General features: G+C 38.3%; 1 protein-coding gene across 4 annotated transcripts in view; it reads right to left on the reverse strand.

Moving 5' to 3' along the window:
- ldb2a (LIM domain binding 2a) overlaps nt 1-14,257 on the reverse strand; it is a 115,344-nt gene that overhangs the window by 29,081 nt on the left and 72,006 nt on the right. For all 4 annotated transcript variants that reach the window (XM_086259589.1, XM_086259579.1, XM_086259569.1 and 1 more), the window contains exon 3: nt 13,964-14,136. In XM_086259589.1, the coding sequence (XP_086115715.1) occupies nt 13,964-14,136 (173 nt within the window). The remainder of the gene's footprint in view (nt 1-13,963; nt 14,137-14,257) is intronic.

Genomic DNA, 14,257 nt, shown 5'->3' on the forward strand with positions numbered 1-14,257 from the left:
GCCCTTGCGCTTCTCCCGTATTTTGTTGCTGTGACAACCAGGCAAAGAGAGGAGAGAGAGAGAGAAATGGAGAGACAGACAGAGCGAGGGGGGGGGGGGGGAAATCAGCTGATTAGTTGGCATGGCAACAGCAAAGATGTAATCCCACCAGACACACTCTAATCAATGCCCCCAGCGCAGATGGTCTCCTGAGGATCAACAAGAAAGAGGCTAGCGGCCATACTGCACCCCCAGCCCTTCACTACCACCACCACAACCTCCCCTTCCAGTTCCCACCCATGCACCCACCTCTGCTGGTCACGTGCCAACACACTCAGTTAAAGAAGCATAAATAGAAGCTCAATTGCACAAAAAACAATAAGAAAACTCCCTGAATGCAGAGCTGCTTCTCTGCTGTCTTAACTAAACATGTGGCTAATGCATAATGTGCAACCAACCCAACCAAAGGGGATTACAATATTCCAGTTTAGAAAAAGTTTCATTTTAGATTGAAAGACCCATAATGCATGTGTGATGGGAATAAATGAAAAATATGTACAACATACACTATTGTGGCGAATCCGCTTAGCCAAAAAAATGGATCGGACATCAATTGTAGAAACGATAGTCTTTATATAAGGCTTCAAAAAGGGGAATGTACAACAAATAAACTGCTCGACATCAGAGCAACATATAATGGCTTCCCGAAAACTTTCTTTTGCTAGCTAAACCCAGAGTAACTTTTGTCTACCACAAAGGATTCTGGGAAACACAGTTTTCTAATGAAAATACCTGTTAAATGCTCTCTTTTAGCAGAAAATTAAATCTATAATTAACAGCTCTCACTAAACATGTGGCTAACACTTAAATCACTTACAAAATAACCAAAATTCTGTTATCAAACAATAAACTGCAATAAAGTTACAGCATACACAATTTCTGAATATGGAAAAAAAACACTCCACACTTTTGTCCCGGATTATAAACTTCTGGTATGCTTTCATTTCTGAAACTGTACATTAATATGCATGTTGAACTACAGTTTTGTTTTCATATTTGGCTTGACCCCTGACTTTAAAAAAAAAACATTTTTCTCTAACTTTATACTCTTTTTCTCCAATTTCATAAGAGCATAAACAACTGACAGAAACAAGCTTTTAGATCTTCATGCAGACTTTGGTTTGTGGATAGTTTGCACTTCAATCCACTTGTTAAGGGGCACAGTGCATGAAGTCAGACCTGCCATGATTAGTGTGTACTCAAGGAATAACTAAGATGAAGTATTTACTGGATTGTAAATATTCTTCTATTTACGCTTACTGGTTGCTGAGCTGCAATACTGGATTTCTTGATGTGTCTTCTTCTGCATAAAAAAGAAATTATTTATTTATTTCATTTTAAAATTTGGTTTTAATTTACTCAAACAAGACCAAACTCTTGGTCTGTGTCTATGCTCCAAATTGGTCTTAAACCTTATATAGTAAATGAAAAACTTGTGATTTTCTTTCAGTGATTGACACAACTGTCACAAAAATACTGATACAGTGGTTTTATGTGTAAACGCGTTTAAGGGATCTGCATCGTTTGATAATAGGCTTGTCTGGGCTAGATAAGATTAGATTTGACTACAGAAATGTTTGGAAATAATCTGTGGTGTTTAATGGACAGTGACAACTCTCTTTATTTATTTAAGTTTAATTCCAACAGCAGTTTGTCCAGTGGCTGACCTTAGAGTTGAAAGGGAAAGCAGGGACACATCACAGCACGTAACAGACTGAAATAAAAATAGCTTCAAATAGAAGTAAAACTATGTATTTGCAAATTTAGGGATTATATTTACATTTTAGGATAAACTGATGTCTTCCATAAAGATTTAAAATAGACAGATTTAAAAAAAACGTTCTTGATTACCTAAAAATGCAGTTATGTGACCAACTTTCCTAACTCATTTAACTTTTGACATATACTGTATCACATTTTATTTTACTTTAAAACTACAGACATTGAATAAGTGTTAAAAAAAAAAGTATATCGAAAATACACTTCCTACCACATAAGTCCAAAGTAATTAATCACTGACCTCTAGGTACCCAGACCATTTGGCATTATGAGTATGACAGTTGTAAACTGCCTCTTTAAACTGCTGCTAAATGTTAAAAAAAGAACAAAAAACAAAAACAAAAAAAAAAACCCTCATAAATGTTACCTTTGGTCTTTTCTTTCTTTTCCTCCTGTGAAATAAAATGCATCATTGTCACTCTGTAGCATATAGGTTTTTACCCCCTGGGCTTATGAAACCTATTAAAAGCCCAAATATTATATATAATAGGCCAATTTGAGGGAAACGGGTATCTCTTTTACATCATTCCTGGGAGTCTGCTTTTAGTAGATTTGTGTAATTTACCCACCAGCAGTTAAATAACTTGAATTGTGTTTACTAGTGAGCTGGTATCTTCTGATGCGTTCCAGGTGCTGTAGCCTACAGTGAAATAACAATGCACTATTGATTCTTTTTTCCATAGTGCCAACAGTGAGTGTCCTTAGCACTGCATCTACTATTGCTCCTATTTCTCTCTGCAAGCTTTCTGCCTCCCTGAAACTGATAAATAAATTGGTAAGCTGCCTAAATCAGAACCAGAATAGGAATCCCGTTAATTGCCAAGCGCAATAAATGCGCAGGAATTTATCTTAGTGGCACTGGTGCAGAGACGCTATATTAACCACAAATGCAACCAAGGAAGGCTTTCTTTTTTCCCACAGATTCCAGAATAGATTCAATCATACAAAGCTATTTATTTCACCATAGTGAAAGTCAATCGGTTAAAATCTAATATTTCTCAGCATGGTTGTAACCATTTATTTTTAGCCAAAAAGTGTTCCCTTATGAAAACTAAAAGAAGGAAAATCCCCTTAAATTAAAAAGTGGTCCATTAAATGGTACGGCCCCTCGCAGAGAGTCCCCATTGATTTAAGAGCAGAGTCATAAATCTTCCACACAACGGGGCTGAGATCAGGGGATCTCCAGCTCAAAAGAGCAAGAAAGAATAACAACGTCCTGCTGCCGAGACAATATTCAATACTGTACCCTAACCTGGCAATCATTAATAACAGAGGAGCTGAAGGTCATTAAATCGATTAATATAAGACCTGATAACTACTTCTGGTGAATATGAACAAGATCAGAGCTGGCTAAAGTAAAATATATTTTAGCAACAAACTGCTGACATTGGTTATAGTTCTCTAACTCAACATGATTAGTAACTACTGAGAAGTCTGTAGAAATGCTGTTAGTAATAACGTACACGTGAATAAAGTGTGTTATATTATATGTTAAGTCTGCATAAGAAATAAATCAGTCACTCAGAAACTGCCTCCTATATAAATATCTACTGGGATTATTAATTTTCTACTACAGCTACTACAACATTTAGTCATTTTGTTGACATTTTAAAGACCGCGTGATTGATCAATTAATCAAAAACGAAAATGATCAGCAATTACAGCCTTAAAGTAAAACATATATATACTCTAATGTTGCCCCAGGATATTTTAATATTCTCCATGAAAATTATAATCACCTTCCAACTGTGGGCCTAATTTAATAGCTGAAATTAACTTTTAAATCAACAAACACATTTTATTTATGATAATTATGACATGTGTGCTGCAGATTATAGTTTAAACTTAAGAACAGCATTTCATTGGGATCTCTCAGTGGCTTTGCTATTAAGAGGTAACTGCAGTACTGTCAGTTTGACTGCTGGCTAGTTGTGATATCCCCTCCTATTCTATCCCCATGTTCCCTGACTGCCTCTTCTGGCTTTGAATAGAGGTTGAAATGTATATAATCTCATGGACCCTGGTGAAAAAAGTACAGAGGTGAATAAAATGTAATGGAAAAAAAACCTTTGCAAATTTATTATAGTAATCATCATGAAATTAAAACTTGAGATGTTAAATACTGTAAATGTAAAATCCCAGTTAAAGATGGCAGGTGCAAAAAATACCAACTAGTGCAAAAAAAAGGCTCTAAACCAACGCTGAAAGGGTAAAGATAGAGGAAATTGAAGAGAATTGAAGAAAAGATTATCCATCAAGCTAATGAGCAACATGCATTAGTGTGCATTACTGTACATACCACTGGTAATATAAACACCTGTGAAGGCACCATTAAGCCTCAGTGGTATACAATATATACATTTATAAATACATGCTGTCCCAAAGAAAACACTTTTTTCCAGGAAAGTCCTTGCTTATTATAGGAAGACCATCGCAAACCACATTCTACATATAACCTGCATAAAATCGACTTATATATATTTTATACAGCAGATTAATTCTGCCGTTACACAAAAAGGTCAGTAGGTGGCACTACAACAAGCTAGTGTTTATGAACTTGAGTCTATCGTTTGAGCTCATGGTTGACGACATAAAGTTGAGTTTTACTCCTTTGCTTGTTGGGATAGAAGGATGCTTTTTGTTTTGATGCTGATGTACTTCTTTTTTGGATTATGAATCTCCAGTGAATTAATTAACTGGGTTAGCACAGCAAGCATTAGCAGTAATTTTGTGTGGTTCACAAAATTACACTCTATCACAAACCAATCGGAGATGTTTATCTTAAACTGTAGAAACTAGTTTTTGAGTTTTATTTTCTGTCCTAGTATAAGTGGTCTTTGGGTAAGTATCATCGCAAAACACATTTGTATTTTCCCTCTTTTTGCAATGAGATGCATTCTAACATTTCAGTGAGAACTGGATTATTGTGGCTATTGTTCACAAAAGTGTATATTATTTGCCTATGGATATGATTCTTAGTCCAGTTCACTGAATTCATTATAGACTGAATTACGTTGTTGCATATGAAGAGCAAGAGAAACATGGTCACTAATGGTGATGAAGTTGCTGTACAATACAAATACAATACAGGATATTTTCACTGCCTTGTTCAGGTTTCCTTTTTTAAATGGAGTCTGTTTCTAAGTGACGAGTTCATCCAATTGTAGCAAGCCAGGATTCAACATCCCCAGCCATGATGCACCCAACTTATTTGATAGTGACAGCTGCGTTGCCTCTGGACAAATAAGCTTATGAGATCTTAATACAACACACTACCCAAGTAGTACTAACAACAACATAACTGTCTACACACACACACCACACACTTGAACTGAAGAAACTGAAGATAACGCTGAACCTTAATGACTTGAGTATAGGACTCTTGAACACCTTTAGTGTTATAGTGTATACAGTGTCACATATGCATATTTCAGCAGCATTGATCCATAATAGTGCATCCAATTGAAGCATTAAGTTGCATTAAAAAAGTTCCAATTTAGAATTTTTTTCCCGTTGAATTCAGAGTTAGCACTCACAAAGTTGTAGCATCCGTACCAAACCTGACTTTAAAGTCTACGATAGCAGCAGAACACATAAACTGTAAATAACTGTTGCATATTCATGACTTGCAAACCTGACCTCCCTCTCCCAAGTCACTTTCTCTAGCTCTTCCAAGGGGGAACACTGAGGGATTCCCAAGCCAGGAGGTCTCTTGGGTCAGCTCCAGGGTCTTTCTGGTACAACATACCCAAAACACCTTGACTAGATGTGCCTAGGAGGCATCCTAATCAGATACCTGAACCATCTCAATTGGTTCCCTTTGATGTGTAAGAGTAGTATTTTGTGACTGGCTGGGATCCTCACCCTATCTTTAAGGGAGACCCCAGCGACCCTTTGGATGAAGCTGTTCCTTCCACTTGAACAGATGCCCATAGGTATAGATAAGAAACTAGACCATTGTGTAAACAGACAATCTTACTTTTACTATACTCATCCATCCAGTACATTATTAGCACACAACTCAAAGCCAACATTAATGATATTATGGGGCTGCATGAGCGTACATGTCACTGGTAATAGGAACATTTGTGAAGGCACCAATAATGCTCTGTGATACACAGTACGTATATAAGATTTGGAATAATATGTGCTGTGTTCAGCTATGTTCTTGTCTACTATATCAAAACTACATTCTACATACATTTCAGCAGCATAAAGCCACAATAGTGCAATAATCAATTTGAAGTGAGAGGTCCTAAATCCTGAGTGCTCAATCACAATTTTCAACTGGGATGCTCCCATAAGTCAGATATACCACTCGGAGAGTCGCAGGAACCCTGACTTTGCAAACCATCTTGTCTGCGGGTAGAGACAAATTCAAGCCAACATTAAAATAATCACAGAAAAGCGTCTAAAGAGGCATTACCAACACATTTATATGTAAGTACATATTAGCCACCTAGCTTAATCATTTGGCATAGAAGCACCCTGAAATGTACCTTCCACGGTCACCAGCAACTTAAACATAAATATATCATCGCCCCCTGCTGGTACTGCAAATTCTGCATGCTTGTCAATTTCACGCATTGGAGAGGCAAAGCAAGCGTGTCTATGACACCCTTTGGCGTGATATCGTGTTGCACTGGATAACGATCAACATCTGATTCCTGAGATAAAAGGAATGTGACATTAGATAGTGCCGGTGCTTAAATAGTCCAGACCTGTAACACACTGAAAACATTTGATGCATTATGAAGCAGAACGCATGTTGAGCTGAAAATCTATATCAAGTAAGAATGAACAATACAAACCCTCATCAGTTCCCAAACCCTTACATAATCCAGTATTGTTAAAAGAAGCGGTGACACAGGGGTACACAAACTCCTGTCCCAACTATTTTAGGTAGGTTGCTGGAGTCGCATTAAAAATATTTATTTTTTACATGCAGTTGTTTGTTTTTATTTATGATTTACAAAATTTCAGATTTTTTGGGACATATTTTCAGAACCATAGTAACCATCAGTAACCATTAACTATTCATTCTGTTGTTTAACAACAACCATTATTAAATAAATAAATAAAGGCATCGATAAATGGATATTGATAGATATGCACAATTAATACATACAATTATAAGAAATGTGCGGTAGACACTGCTGGCCACATTCAAAGCAAAGCATATATCAGGAATAACACATCAGCTAGTCAATTTCTCACCAAGGAAAAAAAAAATCCACTCAGGGAATTAAATTTACTTCAGCTGAGATCACTGTGTCACGAACTCGCCTTTTCGCCTTTTGCTGTTCGCTCACCTCCCAGCATGCACAAACCCCCAGCTGGGCACCGGTAACAAGGGCCGTGCCCCCGGAGCTAACACAGACTGGTCAGGGAAAGCGAGGCCTGCAGAGAGTGAATAGAGGTGCTGGGATACCTGGGGTGGCTCGGAGGTTGGGAGTTCTTGGTCAAATTGGCACCCTGTGTCACCTTGTCAACACCTCGCTGCTTTGTGGGCCCGCCACAGAGTGTCCACCAGCCCCTGGAGAAAGCCACCCACTCTAGTGTCCTGCTAGCCCAACCCGTTCGTTAGTCTGTAGCACCACACGAGATTAGCAACAACACAAAGGTAAAGAAAAAAAAAAGAACACATGAATTCATTAAACTGTACTAAGCTTGTTCAAATACTGCTGCCTGCTCTTTTTTCATCACAGATTGTCCACATTATGATCAAATGTAATCATTAAACAATACGTAGTGAGTGTAATTGGTCATTTATTGCTGCAATAGTAAGTAATTTATCTAATATTTCAAAACAATATGTTAAGCAAAATACTACATTTAGGTTTCCATATAAATCCACTTGTAAGTTATACACAATGGGTTATGTCTCAGTTGATATCAGTGGTTTGACAGCCACACTAATACTCTATGGGTCATGTTGATGCAAAACAGTCACAGAAGTACTGGAGCGAACAATCAACAGTGTCTGAAACAAAATACAAACCATCTATGAGAACAAATTCCCATTTAGGAGCCGTGCACTTTAACCATCTTACCTGCGGGTAAAGCCAAATTTAGAACACATACAATCCTGGAAATGCTGCATGTACCTTAAGAATGAAGGAAAATGCAATTCAACCCGAGAAGCCTGTGTGCAACCTCAGTTCATAATTTTAATATTTAGGTTTTTAATAACAATAGGCATTAAACAGACCTGGAAGTTTATTTAATACAGTAACTGTCGGATTCACTGGGGCACAACAGAAACCCCAGGAGGCTAACCATGGACCACTACATCACTAGTTTTTGTTCAGCAAAGGATATTTGGTTTGTTTTTGTTGTTTGTTTATCCAATTTTCTGTTATCTATCTACTATTTAGTCTACAATGAAAAGAACGAAATGCCCCTGAAAGCATTCATTCTGATCATCTTACTCTTTCATTTTAGTGACTACTCATCAATTATATTTGTAACTACAGTGTTTTTATTTCTGTTTGGGAAGATGACCGAAACTATGAAAACAAGAAGAAATTTTTAATAAAGCAAAGCAAAATTATTCTTTCATTGTGCTCAAAATGAGAAATTTTGAAAGACAGAGAGAGGTAGCAGCAGGAAAGGAAAGAGACAGATATAGGCAGAGAGAGCGAGAGGGAGAGCAAGAGAGCGAGTTGGGAGCTGGGGATGATTTCTCTAGGGATGAGGGGTGTGTGTGTGTGTGAGGGGGGGGGGTGCAGGGGTAGGGGGGTGGTGGGTGAGTGAGAGAGAGAGAGAGATGTGGAGTAGAGAGTAAAAGGAGAATGAGCGAGCCAGCAAGCCAGGGAGGAGGATGAGAGACGGGGGGGAGGAGGAGGGTGGAGAGGGATGGTGGGGAGGAGGGTGGTTGTGGTAGAGGAAAGCGAGGCGAGGCAGAGCTGATTGAGATTCGGGCCTCCAGAGCTGCAGGCTCGCTGCTGCTGCTGCTGGGAGCTCAGGGAGAACACGCTCAGTTATTGGAATTTTTTTTCTAATGAATTAATTCTTCTCATCCAATTTAGGTGAAGATGAAAAGAGAGCAGCGCTGCAAGCATCAAATTTAGCTTTTTGTTGACCGGGCCGGGGCAGTTCTGTTCCCGTTCTGTATGGTTAATATTGGACACTTGTAATATATTTTGTTTTTGGGTGGGGTGGGGGGGTGTTGTTGGTGTTATTCTTTTTGAAAAGACTTGTTTACAGAACTGCAGAAAAACATTAAAAGATATTTCCTGTATGTGTTACTGGGATTGTTTACTCATTTACTAATATAATAACACAAAGAGACCCCCTCAACCTACACCCAACCTCCACTCAGCCACTAACCCCTACATGAATACAAAATTGACTGAAACACTGGGCTCATGTGCCCCCTCGCTACAAACTTAAATGCAGGCAGTCTTGCATGTTAATGTACTCCAACATAGCACACAAGCAATTAAACCAGGTTTCTTCATGCAATGTTTATACACTCTACCTATGCAAACATAACTTTTTTTATAGATAGGACATGTGTTTTTTTGCCCCCTTTCTTCCTGCAAAACACTAGTATGCTTAATAACTTGATCCTATCATTAAAGTTTTATTTATAAAGTGATGTGCTGTAGATGTGAGCAGCTGTCAGTAGGGCTAAAATATGGCCTAAAATTCATATCGCGATATAATTTGAAGCATGTGCGGTAACGATATATATTGCGATATATTCTTTTCTTCTGTATAACGTATTTTCCACACTATAAAGCACACTTAAAATCCTTTAATTTTCTCAAAATCTCAAAAACATTTTGGCGTGCAGAAATCTGTTAAAAAATGTTTTAGTACAACTTTGGTAAGCCGCACTGCTTGATGGATTGTCAGAGCATTACGGCTGCCATAGTGAGGAGCTTTGCGGAGTAATCTGGGTCCAAAAAGGTCCCAAAGTCAAACGAACACAGAGTTAAGAACGGTCTAAATTCTTTAATTTTTAATAAAATCATCAGTGTTGCTGCTTTACCAGGTGTAACAATTACGTTTAACATCCAGGCATCCATGAAAACAGAAGTTATTAAATTTAACGGAGTTAGAAGTTAACAAGAAGTTAGCTCGCTAGTTTCCACCTAAACATGACATACTATGTTCTGACTGAGAGATTTTTGAAACTAATTCAAACGTACAGCTCTGCTACCACTTCCAACATAAATGAAGACAGGAAACTAAACAGCAGTGGCGTTTGCAGGGTTACTGAAGTTGGACTACCTGGTATATAATGTTGTGCTACGTGATTGCTAGCAACACAGGTATGTTAGCATAACATTAGCACAGTGAAGCTGGAGGATGAACGCCAACTTTTTTCCACTTGATAAAAGTTAACGTGAGGGATTCTGGTGGTCAGGGACAAATGCAATCGCATAGCAGGATGCTATACACGGGGCAAACGTCAGTCAGGAGAACAACTGAGATCATTCATCCACAACACAAGGTTAGTTATTAAAATACTGCAACATAGAGCAGCTGCGAGAGAATTCAGCATTAATGTATCAATGTTACGGAAGTGGAGGAAGAGCAGTTTTTGGCTTTCCCCATATTTCAAAAGTGCTTCATCTCTTTGCTATGACTGTCTGCATAATTTGCAGATGATAATTGTTGTAGCCACTGCGATGCTTTCGACCAAAACAGGCGCAGCTTGATGACATCATGAAGCGGTATAGTCAAAATCTCTATTGTTGACCAAATTTATATAGTTTCTATCGTATATTGTTTCTATCGCCCACCCCTAGCTGTCAGCAATGAGACTATCCACGGTTTTTTAAATTATTGCTTTTTATGGCGCAGTGGCTGCTGGTTTACTTTACTTGAGGTATATGTTGAAGCACAGATAGAGCCAGTACTGGTGGGACTGCGATGGCCTCAGTGAAACAAGTGTAATCAAAAAATAAGGCATGCCTTGGTTACATCAAACTACATCTGCCAGCGACACCCCACAAGAGTCTTTCTGCAGGATGGTGGAGTGATGTGAAAGTCAAGTGAATTCTGATTTGTCAGTTCACCGTGAGGTCGCACTGCAAAAAAAGAAAAAAGAAAGATTGTATCTGATTTGGGTGCGTACAGACTGTGGGGTTGCAGCAATCTTGTCAGTTCACTGCAAACCGCACAGTGCAACATGGATCTACTCGTGCAGGACGTCAAGTTTGATGTATGCAGACTCTATGATGATAATAAGTACTGAATGATAGCCAACACGCGCATCTGTTATTTCTCGGCTATTTGTTTCCAGGCTACATCCTTATTGTTGCAGTCACGATAACAGCTGGAGAACACATCATACAAACAAGGCTGCTGCTGCCACAACTCAACTAGAGTTTCTTCTTTGTTCGAGTCCAAACATTTTATTTTCTCCATTGTACTGCCATTTATTTAACATGGGTTTGTTCTGTTTTGTTTTTTTTCTTTTCTTTTTTTCTTCCCAAGTGCCTTGGGAAGTTGGCCAGTGCATCATATCCATATCGTACTAGATTCTTCCTGGTTGGTTAGTAGACGCAGGACTTGGCGGCAGTCACGCTATGAGGTGTTCATTTCTGGCACTGTCAGAGTTTAGGATTTTTTTAGTCACAAGACTGTTAAAACAGCCAACTTTGAACTTCTTTCTCTCCATGATGCAGGAGCATTGCTTTGGAGACACTACCAAAGATAAAATTATGATTCTTTCACATCCATCAGCTTTTGACTGAGCCAGCCCAAAATTGTAGTGTACACCTGGCTTAAGGATTGCATATGAAAGTGGGCCAAATCAAAACATCACTGTCATTGTGTTATTTGCACTGTCAGGAAAAACAGATCTGAGTCAAAATGAGCCAAAAAACCAGCTTTTAGGCCACAACTGTCAGCAATCTGAATATAGACCAAGATATGTCTGATGGCTTATTGGAAAAATACATTATTTATCCAATCCCATGTGATTTGGGGCTGCTAGCTAACCACCTGTTTGTTAGTGAAGAACCCCAGTAGTTCAGTGATATGAAAATCTGTATATTTGCTAATGTTCAGTAATTTCTCTTTACAAGTGAGAAAGGGAAGGTGGAAGTGGATGTTAGTAAAACTAAAAGCAGTTCAATCAACTTAAAAAAAATGTTTCTAACAGAGCATTCAATATTATTAAATGTTTTTGTGTAAACAATATCATAATGTAGAATCATAAATGTGATCATATTAGTTTATTCCTGACTCTCAGTCAACTTTCAGAGAGCCCTGGCAAATTATCTTGCTCAATCAAACTGACAGGATACTATCAAAGCAGTTTCTATAGGTTATACATTTATGCAAAAGTTGAAACTACTTGAAATTGAAATGACATAATACTATTGTATGTCACTTAGCATTAAAGAAAATCCATGTCAAACTATTTGAAGGGTTTTCTCAATTCAACTTAACAGCTAAATGCAAAACATCAAAAGATAAATCAATGCCTTATTATTAGGAAAAAGATTACCCAAAGCCAATAAAGTCTGTGAAATTGTGAAGTCTACTTGTTCTTAAAGCTAAAAGAAATCTATGCCCATTGGCAGATTATGTTTATTTCTTTTTAGAAAATAATTTGCTTAATTCACCCTTTAGCCTAACAGCCTCTGGCAGATCACAAAGCTTAATTTTGCGCTCTGCACAATACACACACTGACACACACACCCACGAGTGAGTGTATGCTGTCAAGTCCTGAAAACAAGAGGGCGTATAGCTGTTTAATGTCAGAACAATCCGGTCTGGTGCTTCAGCTCAGGGTTCATGGTACAGGGAACATGGAATCCCTTTAGCTCGGCTGCTCTGCGCTGACAAGCTATCTGGCCTCAGATTCATTTAGACAGTCAGCAGAAGAACACTAAGAGTCAGCGAGCCATCTAGATCAGACTGTGGTGAAGCAGATATTCACTCCAGCTCACAAGGGATTTCTCTCCCACAAGACAAAAGCAGATGAGCTCATCTTTAGTGATTTCAGAAGACCTTGGTGTCAGTTTGGGATTATTTCACCTGTGCAATTTGTGTTTCCTGTTACTGCGAACTAAACTTTACTCTTCAAAAGTCTTATTCATGTCCCCCTAGCAATATCTTCGGAGCATCTGGAGGATTAGGAATCCAGCATTAATATGAGCAATACCAGTAGATTTTGAGGTCTAGAAGTGAAAAGAGTAAATATGAGCATATTTGATATTTACAGTAGCTTGGAGATATCTGGCCTAAGAAAATTCATGTAAGGTGCATGTTTAGACAGGTATAAAATATGTCATATTATTAAAGCTGCACTTTTGAGTAATGAATGTGTAAGATTTAATATTCACATCTAAGCACATATCCACTAAAACAGGACACAACTGCAGGATTCCTCTAAAAAATTAAAGAAAAAGAAAAAAAGCTACGAATCGACTGACTGATAGTGAAAATAATTTGCTGACTCACTCAGACTGGCCCTTGGTGCGGCTCTGCTCACCCACCATCTAAAAAAAGCTGTTTTAATTCGTCTCCTTTTAAGGGCACCTTTCTTTTAGACCAAATTTCCTCAGTTGCACCTCATAAGCAAAACATATGAACAGCAGATATGTCTGCCTGAGATGACCACATTAGGATATCTACTTTTCTAGTCAATGTATGAAAACAAGAGTAGAAAAAAAAACTGTTGATATCTTTAGAGTATTGGAGTGTTTAGAGCAGTTTCTACCTCACAGAATTGATGGTACCTGCAAATATAATTACTTCATGACTTGACACTTTTATCATGTTGAATTTGGGCATCAACCATTCTGCCAGTTGCCATATGACAGAAAATAAGGACAAGCATATTAAGTTACTTCAATTTCAAGTTACTGTAACTAAAATGTCACACAATCTTTAATATTTTTCCCACAGATATCAGAGATGAACACTTGAAATCTATGCAAACTAAGTGGATAACCCATAAATTCATCATATAATTAATTCCACAGCATAAACAGTAAAGCCCCCAGATGGGACTTCAAAACCCATGTACAACATGAAAGTGGATAAAGGGGGAAAAAAAGACTCAAAGGGTGTAAATGAATTTGATCTTTAACCAGTTAAGTGGCTCGCCTGGGCCATTATCATAGCCTGTGATCAATTATTCATGTTGGGAGAAGCTCAGGGGTCAGGTGTTACCTTTGTAAACATTGGTTTCCCGTGCTGGGTGACCATGGTGCACTGATCACAGTCCAGGGTAATGCAGGAGTTGTGGAACGACTCCTTGGAGTGTTTAAGGATGTAGTGGAGCTCAGTGACCCCTCCCTCAAAGACTGTGCTGAAATAACGGGGGATCAACGTCCGGCCGATTGCTGCGAGGAAACAAAAGAGAGGACAGAGCTGAAAAATACAGTAAGAGCCCAAATATGAAATGCCGAGTGGTGGAGATAGGGAAAAATATACGGCTATTACTGTAGACTATAATGCTATTGC

The sequence above is a fragment of the Aulonocara sp. 'chitande type north' Nkhata Bay genome, linkage group LG2 (genome assembly GCF_057382095.1).
Source record: "Aulonocara sp. 'chitande type north' Nkhata Bay isolate Kocher_YH1m ecotype deep benthic linkage group LG2, A_spYH_male_GT1.1, whole genome shotgun sequence".
Taxonomy (NCBI): Eukaryota; Metazoa; Chordata; class Actinopteri; order Cichliformes; family Cichlidae; genus Aulonocara; species Aulonocara sp. 'chitande type north' Nkhata Bay.